The 18,812-nt window shown below is 44.8% G+C and overlaps 1 protein-coding gene across 2 annotated transcripts in view; it reads right to left on the bottom strand.

Moving 5' to 3' along the window:
• The window catches only part of PACC1 (proton activated chloride channel 1), a 69,159-nt gene that overhangs the window by 24,303 nt on the left and 26,044 nt on the right, over positions 1–18,812 (bottom strand). Inside the window, exons 1-3 of one of the 2 annotated variants that reach the window (XM_075595681.1) lie at positions 16,911–17,016; positions 13,729–13,962; positions 5,342–5,551 (exon numbers count right to left, since the gene is read on the bottom strand). In XM_075595681.1, the coding sequence (XP_075451796.1) occupies positions 5,342–5,459 (118 nt within the window). In that variant the 5' untranslated portion in view covers positions 5,460–5,551; positions 13,729–13,962; positions 16,911–17,016. Of the gene's footprint in view, positions 1–5,341; positions 5,552–13,728; positions 13,963–16,910; positions 17,017–18,812 lie in introns of those variants that run through there. The other variant, XM_075595680.1, reaches the window with a different exon arrangement.

Raw genomic sequence — 18,812 nt, 5'->3', positions numbered from 1 at the left:
ACACCACAGGTGATACCCAGAGGCATGGATTTTGAGCCTGAGATGGACACATGTTGGGATCTACTGTACCTGATAGGTAGGGCTGAAACCAGTTTAAAGCATGCTTCCCTATTCCAGAACTCTGGAGTTTGTTAAGCATGATAGCATGATCAACAGTATCAAAAGCCTTTGCAAAATCTAGGAATATTGCACCAGTGAGTTGTCCCCGTTCCATTCCACACTGGATTTCATTGCAAACTTTTAGCAGGGTAGTTACAGTGGAGTGTTTCGGGCGGACGCCAGATTAGAATTGGCTAGGGACATTTGTCTCGGTATAGTAATCGCTTAATTGGGAGTGGACACATATTTCCATGACTGTGGATAGTATTGGGAGAAGAGAGATTGGTCTGTAGTTTGAGACAGTGTTTTTGTCCCCACTTTTGAAGATTGGGACAACTCTGGCAGTTTTCCATGTCTTGGGGATATGGCCTGCAGACAGGATAGAGTTGACTAAGAAAGTAATTGTTTTGGCAATGGCTGGGGCACCAAGTCTTAGGAACTTAGATTGTAGTAAGTCAGGTCCACATTGGCTGCTTAGTTTTAATTTGAGGAGTGCTTGTGTAATCTCCTCTTCAGATACTGGGCCAAATTGAAAATTGTGGACCATGTTCGGAGGGGGTGGGGCTATAGGGGTACTCCCAGGATGATATTCATGCTTGTGGTTTGGGTTGCGTTTCGCTAATAAATTAGTGGCACACCCCACAAAGTAATCATTGAATGCATTTACAATGTAAGTGGGGTTTGTCAGAGTAATATCCCCCTTAGTGATATTACTTGGTTGTTGATGGTTAGAAGGCTGGAATATATTGTTGATAACATTACAGAAGTTAGCTGGGTTTTGATGTATTCTGGTGGAGATTGTCAGAGTAATATTGTGCTTTTGCGTGCCTTGTTTGCCTTGTGCACATATTCCGCAGGCATCTGTAGTGATTAAGATCCTTGGTAGTGCCAGTTACTTTGTAGCTTTTCCACAAGGCATCCCTGAACTGGTAGAGTGCTAGAAGGTCAGTTGTAACCCATGGAAGGTGGGCCCCCCTGTACTTTTATTCTGCGTAGTGGAAAATGGGTATTCCAGAGTTTTAAGAACTCGGATTGGAAATAGTCGAGCGCAGAATCAGGGTCGGGAATTAAATCGATTCTGTGCCAAGGGCAGTTGGTAAGGTCATCCAGAAACTGTTATAGGTTAAAGTTTCTAAATGTTCTAGTGAGGAGAACTTTAGGGCTTGATTGGGGCAGTTTAATTTTCCTTACACAGTACACTATTGCATGGTCACTGAAAATGTCAGGAAGGATGCCAGAGGATTGGATTCTGCTGATGTTTGAGGAGAGAATCCAGTCTAGCAAGGAATGGTTGTGAGATTTCAGATTTGTCCGGGTGGGTTGGGAAATGAGTTGTGATAGGTTAAGTGACTTGATTTGTATCTGGATTTTGTGATTTTTAGGGTCAAGCCAATTGAAATTGAAATCCCCAAGAACTAGCAGCTCACTCTTCTCATTCAGAGAGGAAATGGAGCCAAGAAACTGGTGATATCAGTCACGGATTGTAGAGGGGCTTTAGGGTGGTGGTAGATGCCAGCAAGCAAGATGGGCTTAGAAAAGGGGAGGCATATTTTGCCAACTAGGATTTCAAAAGAGGGTGGGCTTGGGGGGCAATTTAACAGTTTAAATTGTAAGGTGTCTGCAATATAAAATAACACCCCTCCTCCTCCTCTCTTTGACCTATCTCTCCTAGAAATGGAGTATCCCTGAATGGCAATATGTGCATCGGGGGTTTTAGGGGTTAGCCATGTTTCTGTAAGAACGATGGCTTTTGGTTTATGCATAAGGCGCCATGCCCTTAGTTCATCCAGTTTGGGCAGCAGGCTCCGGATATTTATATGGGCGACAGATAGCCCTTTTTGGAATTTGAAGGGGGTATTCTCAGGGGTATGGGACAGAGTTGAAATGGGAGGGACTGGGTTAGGTTCAATATCACCTGCTAAAGAGAGTAATAGTATGAGTAGAAATTTGAGTAGTTGTTTGGAAGTTGTACATTTGTGGCGTTTGCCATTAGAGTGAGCGGTGGTTGGTGTGCTGGTTTTTAGAGTTCTCCACCAACATTCAGTATATAGTGCAAGGCTTTTGAGTAGTCCCGGGTGTATGGTGATATTGGGTGTGGGCCAGGAGGGAGGAGTTTGTAGTGGATAGAGAGAGTAACATTTCCATGAGGCCACGAGAAAGAACAAAGTTGAGGTATATACCAGGTTCATTATGCCAAAAAATACACCGTTTGATATTCAAACATACCAAGATCAAAAATTAAGGCAGGGTGGGTAATTCTTTTAAGACAGTGGGTTGCAGTGGGTACATTCCTTATTTTTCATTGGACTAATTAAATCAAGTCTGAGGTGGCTCCTCAGCATTCAACACGACCAATGCCGTGAGAATTTGGTGTCAGTAATAAAACTGATGCCAGGGAAAATTCTTGCAGTGTGTAAAACACAATTAGCAAAAGCTCTTAATCTCTGAGACCATTGCTCATTAGAAAAGAACTCAGTTACTAGCTCTACATTTAAAATGATAGCGCTGTATTAACTTGGCTTCATCCATTTAGCAGGGCAGTTCTTGAATAAAGAACTAGGTTTCAGTACAACACTGATATCTTCTCTGAAACCAAACACGGGAATTATTCAGATATGTTCTTGCACTGAAGCTCTTCAGCCCACAGAGGTCTCATCTCCGGTAGTTTCACAGGTGATGTCTCCACTATATGTGAAATTTTAATGGTCGGTCCAACGCTGCAGTCGGTCCGATCAAAACGAAAGTGGAGCTCCGCCTCGCGCATTCATTTCCACCAGCGCGGGAACTGGTGGCAGTCACGTGATCGCTGCGGGTGGGGATAACATGACCAGAAATGCCGCCAGACCTGCATCACTGAAAGGGTTAATGGTTTACATGTGGGTTGGTGGACGCGCAGAATGTATTATATATCTCATTATAATATGTGCACCATGTAACTCCTCCTACAGGCACACACCCCTCACCCTCCCAGGCGGGACTAAATTGTAGCAAAATGCTTTACAAAGTCAAATAATGCCCCAGTTTTGCTCCAAAATTGCCAACATATGCCACAGAGCTGTACAACGTGGGTAGGAGAACAATAACAGATCACAAAAATGTACATATATGTTATGACAAACAGAGAAATTAGGAAGTAGGTCCCTGTCCCCAAGAGCTTACAATCTAAAAAGGTGGGGATACACAAGGAATAATGTGTGTGTTTTCCAGCAAGCACCAACATCAGAACTCCGGGTAGGGACCCCTTGATAAAGTATGTTTTTAGTAGAGATGGGCAAACCGGTCTGAATCAGATCCACAGATTTTCCTGGTCTTGTCAGGCCAAATCTGATGTGCACGCTGACATCTGAAGTCAGATTTCATCCACTCTATCCAGCTCAGTCTTTCAAATCCGCCCATGGGACTCTGATTTGAAAAAATAATGTATAAAATGTTTGAGCTATTAGTATTACAGCAACATCAGCCCTGAGCCCTAACCAACCCACAGCGAAACCCTGCTGTGGCTTAAGCTGGAGGCTTCACCACTATTTACATACTCCTCTCCCCCCCCCCCCCCAACCTATTATAATACAGTTTGACAGAGTCAGGTTCAGTTTGCAGGTGGAAATTCCAGTCTTTTTGAGACGGGTCGGTGCAAATCCATGCCTCAAGAAGACCTGTCTTATCCACGTCAGTTTCAGATTTCTCTCTAGCTTTTAGCGAACATGTATACATGTATGTATAGCAGGGTACCGTCTGATTGTGCGTGGCAGAGAATTCTAGAGTTGGGAGGCAGCACAGGAAGTCTTGGAGGCTCTGGGAAGTGAAGTCTGGGAGTGAGAGGATGTAATAAGTGAGGTAGAGAGATGTAGAACATGAGCTGAGCGTAGACTATATGTGGAAGAGAGGAGTTGACCAGTATGTACCCGTCCAGGTAACACGGCTATTTCCCATGAAGACGTTACAGAAAATAATCTAAGATACGGTCTTATTCTGAACATCTGCAAAAAGGCTCTTTAAAATCCAATTGTGGCCCTCACAAAGTAGGAGGGGTGTACCATCCTTGTTAACTTCAAGGGACCGTCCCACTTTGGACCAAAGTGTGTTGGTGACAGCGATGTGTTTATTAGGTTACAGCTGGGGTAGTGTTTTTTGAAACTATCGAAGGTGCAGATTTCCCATGCACATGTAATAATTTTTTTAAATATTTCTTTTTGGCACGGTACAGGGAGGGAGGGCGGTCTGTCTTCACCTTCCTATTTTTTCCCCTGGCGCAATCCCACATAGCCAGTATCAAGTTGCAAAGTTGTTTTTTTTTGTTTGGATTCCCCCCCCATACATTTTCTTGCTCATTTTGTAATTCACAAACGTTTGTTCAAAATCAAACCTTTGTTTTTTACCAAATTTGATGTTAAATATATATATATAAAAAAATCAGGTCACATGGTGAGGTGTGAATTTTTGGTGGTGAACTTTGTAGTATCTTGTGAAATATTCTCACGCAAAAGCAGTTAGACAACTTTTGCACATCTCTCGTAGCCAACATACATACGACTCTTTACACATACTTTTTTGTGTAAAGACTTGCACAGTGGAATTGGCTTCACTACGCAAACCTAACAGCACAGCTTTGGCTGCTTCCAATGTTTGGGAAGTTACTTACAAGTTAATTTCCTTCACTCTGTCCTTATCAGAGAACCAATAAAGTTTAGAGGAGGGGACTGTACAAGCGCTTGCTGATGAAAAAGGTAACAGACAGAGAAAGTCAGATTTGGGTTTAAAAAAAAAAGCCATCCTACCCAGATGCAACCACTAAACTTGTCACTGGAAGTACTTCACTCTGGTTCTAGGACGGATTGGCCCTGAAAGGATCAGTTTTGCCTAGATATATATATATATATATTATTTTTTTTACTTACATAGGATGCTGGGGGGACTCCAGATCTGAACCACATTAACTACAGGTTGAGTACCCCCTACTTCCCAAGATACAGTCCCCTACAGGGGAAACAAAATGGAGGTTGTGTCACTAGGAAGCTGCAAAACATGGCTCGTGTCATGTGAAGGATTTAAAACCCTCCAAAGTAAGGGCAGCATCTCCTCCAGTATCTCTCTCGGGTAGGAGCAGGGGGTGCTCGGAGATAAAATAAATGCGGTTCAGCTCCAGAGACCCCCCACTTCCCACCTATATGAAAAAAAAAAGGGTTGGGGTCAAGATTGGACTGCTCCTTTAGGGGGATTGGGATTTTTGCCGGCACAGGCTTACCGGGGGCATCGTACATGGAGACCTCCTTGTAAGAGACGGACATGACTGGTTGTTTCAGTTTCTCCCGGAAGTCGCTGATGGTCTGATAAACCAGGAACACGGCCACTCCCATTAGCATCAGATACACGAGGATCAGCAACACAGAGAACACGTTCTTCAGGCACGTTCTGCTAAAGGGGGCCGAGGGGCTGTATCTACCGGAGTCCCGGTCTGTAAAGAAGTAAAAGCAGGTTATTGCACAGAATATTCCTCCATTACCTTAGCAAGCATAACAACTCTAGTGCCAGGAGCAGCATTCTCCGTTTACTCCCCTCCACTCGTCAGATCTGAACTGCCACAAAGCTCTAGACCAGTGTTTTTTTATAACCTTTTTCTGGTTAAGGAACCCTATAATTATATAGTGAAATTCTGCAGAACCCCGACCCTCTCTAATAGTGCGTCTGAGATCAGATGCATTGTAAGTAACCCCAACCCTCTCTAATAGTGTGTCTGAGATCAGATGCATTGCAAGTAACCCCAACCCTCTCTAATAGTGTGTCTGAGATCAGATGCATTGTAAGGAACCCCAACCCTCTCTAATAGTGCGTCTGAGATCAGATGCATTGTAAGGAACCCCAACCCTCTCTAATAGTGTGTCTGAGATCAGATGCATTGTAAGGAACCCCAGCCCTCTCTAATAGTGCGTCTGAGATCAGATGCATTGTAAATTCTTGTGTCATTTTCAAATGATAACAATACCAACAATGTTGATATTGTTATCTCCATGCACCTGTATTTATATACATTTGTGGATCTGGGGGAGCGGTGCGTTTCAATACATGGTTATCACGTAATTTTCAAATGACCTGAAAATTTCAGGGAACCCTTTAGGGATGCTCGGGAACACAAGACTTCCAAGGAACCCCTGTCAAACACTGTTCTAGGCTCCCGAGAATGTAATAAATCAAATCAAACTTATCAAAGCCTCAGATCGAGTTATTGCAAAGACAGCGAAACGAAGACATTAAAACTGATCCGCGCAGAACAATTTTAAAATCCTTGTCATGTTGGAATGTAACATTCAGTACAAAACATATAAAAAGGCATGCAGTACATGCACTCAAAGAAGAAAACATTCTTGTGAGTGCTGAAACTCAATGGTAAAATCCCGTCGAAATTTAGCGAACAGTGTATGGAAGGGGACATAAGGTCGCGGCGCAAAAATGAACGCCGGCGCTCGGCCGAAGACGGATCCTTCGCTGCAGCCGCTCCGCTGCTGGAACCTCAGCCACTTGCAAGGCAAGTTTTACTGGTTAGGGTAGGCAGTTAATTTAAGATGTTTTAGCAGTTCGGGTAGGGGGTTAATTTAAAGGTGTTTTAGGGTAAGGGCTCAGGGTAGGGGGTTTAGGGTATGAGCTCAGGGTTGGGGGTTTTAGGGTAAGGGCTTAGGGTAGTGGGTGTTAGGGTAAGGGCTCAGGGTAGGGTTTTTTAGGGTAAGCGCTCAGGGTAGGAGGGTTTAGGGTAAGGGGTTTTAGGGTAAAGGCTCAGGGAAGCGTGTTTTAGGGTAAGGGCTCAGGGTAGGGGGTTTCACTTACTTTCGTGGTGATGTGGCCGCGGTGACAGATCCGGGCGGTGGGGCGAGTCGCGGCAAAGTGCCAGCGGTCACGTCCTACATGGAAGAAAGTAGCTCTCCAACATCGTGATCAGCTGCCGAGTATTTATTCATCTAACGCTAGCAGTGACCCTCGGACTGTGAGACACTGGAGAAAGGTTTGCCGTGTGGGACCGTAACGTTGGATGAATAAATACAAACAAACCACTTGACGGCTATTTGGAAGTGCTACCCTCTTCGCTTCCTTTCTGAAGGTAATATTTAACCATTTTGCTGCAGAAGGGCCTGCAGAGTAATGCACTGTAGGATTCACCGGTAGCAAAAGAGACGAATTCTGCCAAATTATAAACATGTTGCACTGTATAGTGGTTCAGAGTATCTTGTACGGAGCCTCCCAAAGCTCTTTCTACCTAAATAAATATGCATGTAAAAGTACAGCTCATTCCTCAATGTTTGAGAAAGAAACCCAAAAATGAGTTATTCCCATAAATATCTAGCAACAGATTTTTTATTTATGGTACATTTCCCCTTGGAACGGAATCATAGACAAACAATTACTTCCTTCCTGTGGGCGAAATTGCATTTATTCTATCCGCAAAAATAAAATAAAAATGCTCCTTAAAAAGAGATCTGTGTAAATTTACAGGGAATAAAAAAATATTGAAGGATTATTAAAATGTATATTAAAAAAAAGAGTGGCATTAGGAAAGAAATGTTTTTAATATTGAATATTAGGGATTGCAGCCTTCAAGAAATCCCAATCTGCAGACTTTTTCACTGAAATGTTGATTTTATGCCCTTACAAATTGCCCCAATAACCCAGGGGGACTCAACTCCAGTCTTCAAGCCACTCGTCCAACAGGTCAGGTTTTCAGGATATCCCTGCTTCAGCACAGGTGACTCAATCAGAAGAGTAGGCCAGTGGTTTCTCCTACACACAAAGAAGCTCTAATAATTTAACCTATTCAGAGATAGAACAACTTGATTGCTTAAAAAATGACCATAGCCTTGTGTTACAGAACGCCGATAACGGGGATGCTATTGTTGAATTTTGCACTGAACAATATGAATGGGAAGCACGTAGGCAGCTAAATGTTATAAACATCTAAGAGGTGATCCCACTTCTATGTATTTGGGAGAACTTAATGAATTAATTGATCTAGGTAAAATTCTTGCTGTATTGAATAATAAGGAGTGCGAGTTCCTGAGCTGTCCACATCCCGTGATTTCGGTATTCCACCATCTCCCAAAGATCCATAAATCGCTAGTTGACCCTCCTGGTCGGCTTATAGTTGCGAGCATTGGCTCTTTGGGAGATGGTTTACCGCGGTATGCGGACAGCTTTTTGCAACCTTTAGTATTTCATTAACCTTCGTATATCAGAGATACGTTGGATCTCATTGTCAGATCACAGGATATACAATGGAAGAGAGAATATATACTGTATATCACTAGATGTGACCTCACTTTTTGGATTTATCCGATCTTCCGGTATCACAATGCACTTTTCTTTTAGAAGCCACCACATTTGTACTCACACAACAATTTTTTATTTGATGCACATTTCTAGTTACAAAAATTAGCCACAGCAATGGGTACTTCTTTTGCACCATCGTATGCAAATTTATTTATGGGTTTATGGGAAGCACAACATGTCTATCACGACACTAATTTACTTCGCAAACATATTTTTTATAAGAGGTATATCGAAGATCTGATAATCGTGTGGGGATGGGGGTGAACATTCACTTCTGTCCTTTATTCACGATCTGAACACAAATGATTTAAATCTAAGGTTTACATATGATCATACTATGCACCGCATAAACTACTTAGATGTGACCCTGTACATGGACAATGATAAGACAATCCAAACAGACATTTTCAGGAAACATCATTCTAGCAACTCCCTCCTTTGCGCTCAGAGTTGTCATCCTGGTTCTTGGATCAAGAGCATCCCCAAGGCTCAATTTGTGAGATTGAAAAGGTTGTGCTCTGACAATGATATGTTTCTTTCACAATCACAAGAAATGACAGATAGGTTCATGGCTAGAGGCGATAAAAACAAAGATATCCAGGAAGCCTTTATTCATGCAGATTCCTTGGATAGATGAGACCAAGAAATCGAGCGCAAAATACGGTCTATAGGAAAGTATAAACTTGATGATAAATATTACGTAAGTAGGTGAATAGTCTTGTGATGGGTGCAGCAATGGTGTAGATTCAATCCAAATCCACTATAGAGGTAGCAGCAAGAAGGGTCCGAAGCGCACTCTCATCCAGAAAAATAGAACAAAAAACAGAAAAGACACAAATAGTGTATCAGAACGCCCCTTGAAGTCACATCTGACGAAACGCGTAGGGCTCCACTGCAGAGACAAAGTACATATACATACAAAAGCACAAAATCAGATCTCGCCAAATCCAGAAAATGACAATAGCCGTCCCCTGTTTATAACTACTTACATCAGACAAGCTAAATCCATTCGGGATATTATCCTGAAGCACTGGAGCACTATCATTAGACAAAGATATTGCCATGTTAATTCAAGGGGGTCCGAAATCTGCTTATAGAAAAGCAAAAAAACTCGCTTCACATCTTTTGCCTAGTTTATTTGACTCTAGTTCAAGGAATCCCCATGTTAGAGGTATTCCTATTGGCTTTTTTTTGCCGTGGCAATTGTTCAACGTGCAGATATGTTCACCCCCACCAAATTCATAGCTAAAAATGATAATAAAAATAATTACTGTATTAAAAGTTTTATAAACAGTCACACAAGCTTCGAAATATATATATATATATATATATATATATATATATATATATATATATATATATATATATCTATATATATATATACACATATATACATATATACAGTGGTTGACAAATCACCAAAAAATCTACTCGCCACCTAGTACCAAACGTGTGCTGCTTGGGCCAATATTTACTCGCCCGGGGGTTAAATCCACTCGCCCGTGGCGAGCAAATGTATAGGTTTGTCGAACACTGTGTATATATATATATATATATATATATATATATATATATACACAAATATAGCTGTATGCTCATCTGCATGTCTTAGGCAGGTCTGCAACCCCGCCTTTCCCCATTATCACCCAGCATACAGCACTTCCACTGCAGCAAGGGATTCTGGGAAATGACATGCAAATGAGCACACAGTGTCACTTTTTGCCTCAATAACCATTTTTAACATGGTTCCCTATAGGCTTAAGCTTGCTGCATGGTCACAGCTTTGAGCACAGCCAGGGTTAAGGTGCATACCCAGAAAACCACCCACAGACAGCTGTTTCGACCTTGATGGGTCTCATCAGTGTGGGGTTGATTTTACTGGGAATGCAAGAGAGGCTATGGGATAGGCTAAACCATAATACTGAGTTAAGTTATGGTGAGTAAAAAAAGTGACAAAAACCCTCCACAGGAAAGCAAATATGCAAATATAGCTGTATGCTCATCTGCATGTCTTAGGCAGGTCTGCAACCCCGCCTTTCCCCATTATCACCCAGCATACAGCACTTCCACTGCAGCAATATATACACATATATCTTACAATGTGGTTGCAAAAAAACAATACATAGGTCGCATTATTAGGCCTTTAAGGTCTAGAAAATTAGAACATGTGTGACTTATTAAAAAGAGAGATTTATCACACCCAGTGGCCCATCATTTCTCATCTTGTCCCCAGGGGGAAATAGTGAATTTTACATTTTCTGGAATCGAACATATTCCATTTCACCCTAGAGGTGGTGATAGAATTAATAAATTAAACAAGAGAGAGATGTATTGGATATACACAATGGGCACTCTGAATCCTTCCGGTATTAATATTGAATGGGAACTTAAAACATTTTCTGACAGATTAATAGTTCCAGTTCAGAGTGTTCATGATGTATTGTCTGCTATTTGTCTGTTTGTTATAATCTTTATATACGTTTCTGATTTGTTTATTAATATTTTTTAGAAGTTTTGTTTTGTACTTTATCTTTATTTATTATTATATTGATTTAAATAATAATTTTTTAATTGATAATGATTACATTATTTGTGTTCTTTTATATGTATGTCATGTCTGTGTTTCATATTTATTGTATGTTGTTCGTTTAGTTATCAGGTGATTACCTATTATAGATCTATCCAGTGGTCTAAGTAATTAATGTTTTTTTCCTCATACTATTAAAGTGAGATTTTTTTATTCATCAGGTGTGTTTTTTCAGACCCACTGACCATGGCTGGTCACACCTATTTAGGTATCATCTGTTTGCCTGACCAGTTACTCTTTGACAAAGTCTTATACCTAGGACGAAACGCGTCAGAGTATCCTTGCTATGTGTATGTCAATTTCTAATATTTTTTTTTCTCCATTTTTGCATAATTGCGAAAGTGAACAAATACAAGTGTGCAACTAAAATTAGACCATAAAGAGATGAAACCAATCTTGGTGATATTAACCCACTTGTACCATTAGTGTTAATACACATATAAATTAAAAGAAATACATAACCGTGTAATGTGTCGTAGGGCGTCTGCAGCTAAAGGTTATTTGAGGGTGGCTCAGCACCCTCAATACACTAGAGACACAACAAAAAAACACAGCGCAAAGAAGCAATAGTGACGTATATCAGGAATATATTAATAAAGTATAAAAGGTAAGTATTCTGCGTACATCAACATGGAGAATAAATCACATTGTGTGGTTTAAACACAAAGTTTACCACACGCCACACTCAAAACTTGCAGGCAGGATCGGATTACACCATTGGATCTCCCAGGCTGCTCCGGATGCTGTTTAGCCTCCTTGCGACCGTTGGCTCACCGCCCGATCTCACGGTCCCTCAGAATGCAGCTCAATAAGATGTAAATGTCCGTTTCCAGCTGATGGTATATTTACCAGGCATATAGAGCCTTTGTCTTTGAATTCCGTAGTATGCCAACGCACTCAGGGCGATTGTATTAAGTCCGCAGGGAGAAGTCTTGCTGACAGAAAGTGGTCACGATCCACCGTGACTCCACTGGACAGGAAACCGAAGCCCCGCACAGAGTCACGTGAAGGGAAGTGACTCACTGGTTCTCCTGGCAGGGACATCGGAATAAACCTGCTCTGAGAAGGAAGCAGCTCAGTGTGCTCTGTTCAGTCTTTTGCATAATTGCGCTTGGTATTTTTCTCGTGGAGGGCAGGGACCGCCATTGCAGCAGCATTTTTTCTGCATGATTGGTCTCTATTGGAGCCTGAGGGTGGTTAAACAGCTTTAGGATGAGTGAGGGGCATCAACTAGGATTCCCGGAGAGCTCCATTAATGACGTGGGTCTCCATTCTTCCTCTTCTTAAAAAAAAAGCTGATTGGTTGCGAGGTTTGACTCTTAAAGCCACCTCCAGTGTAGGTAATTTTAAGACTTCAACTGCCTCACATTTAAAATCTGGTCTGTAACTGTTACATACGCCCACAATCATGTTATCTCTAACTGCCCATGAAATGTCTGTAAATACAACGTATAACGTAACCATTTATTGTCCTCTTAACTCTATGGCCAGGACATACTTGAAAACGAGAGGTAACCCACTCAATGTATTCTTCCTGGCAAAACATTTTATAAATAAAACAGTGCAGAGTAAAGAAGTACTTCAGTATTAGGTGGTACCTTTTTTTAATTCAGACTAACAATTGATATTTTAAGAGAAGCTTTCGAGGGTTCTCTCTCCATTGGGTCAAACCATTCGAGAAAACTCTTGAAAGCTTGTCCCATATGTGGCCAGGTCCCCCCTGGTCCCCTTACATCCTGGGCGACTGCAGCTGGCAGTGGAGGCTGGGGAGAGTGGCCGGACGGTGTAGGAGCTTGTTGGCAGCTAGGAGAGGCGACCGGGTCGCCGGATGTCCGCGGTGGCTCCCTTTGCAGGGCGCCGCCATATTGGTTATGACGAAATGCGCAAAGAGCAGTAGCGGCGGACAATAGAGAGAGGCTCCGTGAAGGGACTACAGGTCTCATGAGCCCCTGGGAGAGGTGCGCATGTGCAGTATACTCACTGGAGCGGCGGCCATTACAGACAGGCTCCGTAGGGAAACTATAAGCCCCAGCAGCCCCTGGGGCTGAGACCACATGGCGCGACAGATCATTAGGGCTGCCGGATTCCCCTGCTCCCAGATAGATACATTTGGTGCGCTTCAGGGACCATGCCAGTCGGAGCTGGGACACAGATGTGAGGATGTGTGTGCAGGGTGTCTGTGGCCCCTGCACTAGGCCAGAGACCCCCCTTATAGGCCTCAGCTCCCACTAGTTTGTGGATACTACAGGGGCAGCCCTTCTAGATAGGGACATTGCCCTGTATTGTGAACAGTGTCAGGGACACAGCAAGAAGACGCCGCGCAGTACCAGCGGCCTGTGGTCTGGGACCAGACCATCCCACATATAGAGACTCTCCATGGTGGGACCCTCCAGCTGGATACCATCCCACGTGGAGGCGGACGCCTTCGCTGACAGCGTGGGACAGAAGGGCCCTCTCTTTAGTCAGCAGTACCAGGTGCTGGAGCCCCTAGGAGGTATCAGCAAAGTCATCAAGTACACTAACTCTACACTCTCACGGTGGGCAGCACTGTCTCACACACTTTGGGGTGGGTTGCTTTCTGTGGACACCAGGGTGGTTAGGTTCCCAGGGCACCTCAGTACATTGGGGAAGACCCTACTAGGGTATGGACAAGGAGGTTGAACAATGGGGCACAGTGTGGGGCTAAGGCCGTGCGAGGTCTGTGTTATATGCGTTATAGTAATCTAAGTTACCTGCAGTAAACCTGTTATTATATACGTCTGTGCGTATTTATTGCATTGGGTCCTGTGAAGGGGTTATCCAGTGCTGTCAGGATCCCTCACAGGTGGATGCGCTGTCACCGGGGGCACCGGATCCAGGTACACCCCAGGCTCCCAGCAGCGGAGGTTCAGGCCCCCTGTGAGCCGTAGGTAAAGCACCACATACTCAGAAGTCGCCTCGTCTCCCATAGGATGGGGGAAACAGCGCTACACATAAATAAAATTAAAATCAGCCAGTAAACAAAGTGCAAAAGGACGAGGTGGTACAGAATAGCACTGCATCTGTTCCTATTTAGAAAGTACAGCTCAACCCCGTTATAGCGCGATCCGCTATAACGCGGTTTGAACATGGACCCCGAATTTAAAAAAAAAAAGTAATATTTTTTATTTTTTTGCCCACTCACTGCCCACACTGCCCACACTGCATACTCACAGCACACTGCACACACTCACAGCACACTGCATACACTCACAGCACACTGCACACACTCACAGCACACTGCACACACTGCATACACTGCATACACTCACAGCACACAGCACTCACAGCACACAGCACACTGCACACTCCACACACATACCACACTCACACCCCTCCCACTCCCCCTCCCTACATTTATATTGTGAAGGAGAATATAATGGGTATATGACTTTGTGATGGTGTTTTAAATGAGAAGGGCAGCCTTTATATGTTATTGTGTGACAGTGAAGTATGATTGGTGCTTGTTTATTTGTGCTAAGCTGTTTGATTAGGTAGAGGAGGGACCAGGGGACTAGGTTGTATACATTTATGTGCATTTTGGGTTCTCATATTGCCCCTGTAAATGTCGCTGCTGGTTTATTTCTTTTTTCGTTAATGGTGTGTTCTGCGCATGTGCATGACAGTCCGACTGGTTGCTAGGGACAGTAGCGGGTTGTCCCGCTCGGTCAGGACGTGGGGATTAAGGTAATATATTCTACTAGCTGAGAGACCCGGCGTTGCCCGGGCGTGGAAGGGCAGGGGGCTTGGAGTGGAAGGGGGGGGGAGGGGAGTGGAAGGGGGGGGGGGAGGGGAGTGGAAGGGGGGGGCAAAGGGCAGGGAGGGGCGGGGGGGCAAAGGGCAGGGAGGGGCGGGAGGGCAAAAGGGCAGGGAGGGGCGGGAGGGCAAAGGGCAGGGAGTGGCGGGGGGGCAAAGGGCAGGGAGGGGCAAAGGGCAGGGAGGGGCGGAGGGGCAAAGGGCAGGGAGGGGCGGCGGGGGCAAAGGCAGGGGGGGCAAAGGGCACGGGGGGCAAAGGGCTGGGAGGGGCAGGGGGGCAGGGAGGGTAAGGGAGGCAAAGGGCAGGGGGAGTCAGGGACGCGTTAAATAACCCATTCCCCTGCGTTTACTCAGCTTGCACACGGCCGCGCTCCTGTTCCTACGGGTACCGGCCGCCCTCCTCCTCAACCTCGGGCTCCTCAGCGGAGAGGCTGAGACGCTCCGGTGAGGAGGTGGTGGGCCTTTCGCAGGGAGAGGTGGAGACAGCAGCAGGAGCGCCCTCGGGGACGGGGAGCGGCGTGTGTGAGGGGAGAGCCGCACAGTGCGTGCTCTGTGTGTGGGGGGGAGGAGGTGAGAGGGTGGGGGGTGAGGGAGAGCACCGGGTGAGGGAGTGGCCTATGGGTGGTGAGAGCCGTGGTCAGTTGAGAGTCCCCCGCTGTGTCCCGGGCGCTCGCTCCGCTACCCCGCTGACTGTAGCGGCGCCGGGGGAGGGAGGAGGAAAAAGCGCGGGAACCGGGAGACCCGGGGAGAGGAGGAGGTGCGCGTGGGTCCCGATGAGCGGCGCGCACTGCGGCTGTGATGATTTGGATTGCAGGCTGATGTTCGGGGAGGAAGCGGCGGAGCCTCCGGGTAAGAGACCGGGAGATGTGCTGCTAACATTGTGAGCCCCACCCCCCCGGGTTATACATGCTGCTAATGTATGTAACACCCCCCCCCCCCTACCCCTAAGTAAGTGTGTGTGTGTGTGTGTTTGTTAGACCTTTGGCCCGTCACTCCGCCTCAGGCCAATGAGAGGTGTGCGGGGGCGGGCGGGCGGGCCAAGGGAGCCATCTCATTGGCCTGAGGCGGAGTGACGGGCCAAAGCTCCAATGCGATTGCCGCTAGGGACAGAGGACACGCAGACAGGCATACAGTGCTTTCAGAAATATATAGTAGATAGCATGTATATGTATGGTAGAGTTGCTGGTGTTAGCTTCTTTTTCTCCCCCACCCCGATCTTTGTCTGGCTGGGGCTTAATGCTGCCACTATGAACACATTGGCCGGTTTGTTTATCTTTTTTGCTGACGAGGCGATCTGCGCATGCGCGAGAGATCCGACAATGTGGACTGGTTGCTATGGATGCGAGCGGGCCTGTGAAGGGCTGTCCCGTTCAATCGGGAACCAGGGGGCAAAAGTACTAAGCTTTATGGTATGTTTTTTATGCACACTTAAAGAATGCATGATGTTGTTGGGCTCCTCATCTACAATGTATTCCCACAGGTGGACTAATTAATTGAACTAATCAGTGGTTGGGCGCTTGTCTTTGACGTGTTTCATGCCTCATGAACAAACTCACTTTATTCCTGATTTTTCAGCTGTTGCTTATTATGTAATGAAGTGAGGGGGGAAGTGCGGCTGCTAGGGGAAGTTACGGTGGCTGCTGGGGGACGTGTAGGGCTGGCGGCCACCTCTTCCCTCCCTCCTCCCGATCGGGCGCGCGGCGGCCATTTTTTTTTATTAACGCGACCCCGGTTCTAGCGAGGTCGGATTGGGTGGCCCCCGAGGACCGCGCTATAACGGGGTTGAGCTGTACCACTATTACTTGTGTGCGCACTTACCGCTCCTCTTCCTTTTTAAAGAAAAAATATGGTGCCTTATGTTCTGTTAAAGCCACATTGCAGAAATGAGGCCCAGAGGGCCCCTCCAATGTTTACCAGGCTGAAATCAGGCATGGTAACGCTATTTGTGTGCAGCACTTCAACCACTGTTCAAACTGCTTCATTAGTTCATTAGTTCACCCCACTAAATAGCAAATGAACCATTGCACAAGAATGAAGAGATAACCCATAATGCTACAGCTGGTTTATACTGTATTGTAACTGCGCTCGTGAAACCCTGGCTTGGCCGCGCACTTGGTATCTGTGCTCGTGCATATGTCACCTGGTAGTACTGCAGAGATGGCTTCGTCCGGTTCCTGCTCCTCGTCTTCCTCCATGTCATCGAGGGTCTCCGGATCCCGGAGCGCTTGCTCGGTTTCCTCGCTCAGCTGTATTTAAAAAATGTAAAAAAAATTTTTTTAAAAATTGAGTGTCATATTTAATAAACTGTGTTTACATTCAACCCAGATCTTCTCTTCTGCATTTAAACCTGGCACAAAGCAATAGATCAAAAACTGCACCATCCCATTATACGATCGCCAGCCTTCACCCCTCCTACACTCACTGGTGCAAGTGGAACAAGCCACCTCCATACATTCATGCCAGGTGATTTTGCCATTTGGATAGGTTTGTGGCACTTGTGGCCCCTAAATCTCGAATTCACGATAAACTGAAATCATATTATGATCTGCTTAATGGGCATCATGCATAATGAGAATAAAATCTCCACTGTATGATGATCATCGCCGGTAGAGGCGTTAGAGGAGACCTGGCACCAAACATCCTGCAATCTAAAACATCTTACGACACATTACGTGTGTGTCCTCTACCCACTCGACTATTGGCAAATTCTCTGATGAACAGAAACAAATAAATCTAGACCAACGTGTTTATTCTCTATAGCAGCACATGTATTGTGCAAGATAAGACTTCTGAAACGATTGGGCGTCATGAGTGGCACATCTAATACCATCTAGCAACGCACAGTGACCCGACACTGTTACAATGGGCACTAGTTTATATTTCTACTAAATAAAAATAAAAAAAACAGTGCACTATGAAGACTAGTTCAAAGCTCTAGAAGCCATATTGGTTTTGGGCCAGTGTAAATTTGTTGAACGTTGTGATATATTTTATAGGACAAACATGAGAGTTTTCATAGACAGAACCGTCAATTTAAAGAATAGATCAGCCCCCTACAATGTCATCTGTGAATAACTGTGTTGTTCCCTGCAACAAATCTACATTGTTTGGACTACAATATACTTGGTTCTAAGTTTATTATTTTCAAACAATGAGCCATGAAAATTAACGCTTCCCCTCCCCCACGTGCGCTCAGGTCATAATTATGGGTATATGGTGCCATTACTACATATGCTCTGAACTTTCCCACCCCCTTTCCTCTGACCACACACGTACCAAGGCCAGGACCCTCCCCCTCCTGTCACTTTTCCACCAGTGTGAGAATTTGCAGTGGCAGCCATATTTAAACCATGCTAAAACCATCTTCAACTCTCAGAGAAAGTCACCTTCAAGAAACATTACTGCTTCTCACTAATAATTACAGCTACTAACCCTACCTCCTCTGCCGTGTTATATGCTATTTAACGCCCTCAAAATCCCTACTGCCGATTGTTACAGTATGTTAAAGAGCAGCCGTGTGGCAACACACAATATGAGTACGGCAGGATAAAGGTCAGCGAGTCATTACTCATTTATATAAAAGTTTTATGGAGAATAACCCTAGAGGAAGGTGGAAGCGTATAGAGATGATCAACATGAGCATCAGTATACAGTGCAGAATGAATGGCTCAGTGAGTACAGGTGCTGAATCTGTTAACCATGGAGTTTGAATCAGGAACCTGGTTCAATTCCCGGTGTCAGCTCCTTGTGACCTTGGGCAAGTCACTTTATCTCCCTGTGCCTCAGGCAATAAAGCATAGGGTGTAAGCTCACCTGGACAGGGACTGCGTCTGTAAAAATATGTGCCGCGTACTTTGAGTCCCATTAAGAGAAAAGCTCTATATGTAATAAAGTTATTGGTATGATCATCTAAAGGGAATTTTCTCCAACATGCTGCTTGAAATCCTAAATTTTACAGTACGGTTATTTTTCCATTCTCGCTTACATATCTGTATAAAAATGACAATCCTATCTTTTCGATAACAAATTCTAACCTCTTTCA

Source organism: Ascaphus truei, chromosome 4 (assembly GCF_040206685.1).
Source record: "Ascaphus truei isolate aAscTru1 chromosome 4, aAscTru1.hap1, whole genome shotgun sequence".
In the NCBI taxonomy this organism is placed as follows: Eukaryota; Metazoa; Chordata; class Amphibia; order Anura; family Ascaphidae; genus Ascaphus; species Ascaphus truei.
Note: the sequence above shows the minus strand (reverse complement) of the source record. Positions and strands in the feature narration are given on the sequence as shown.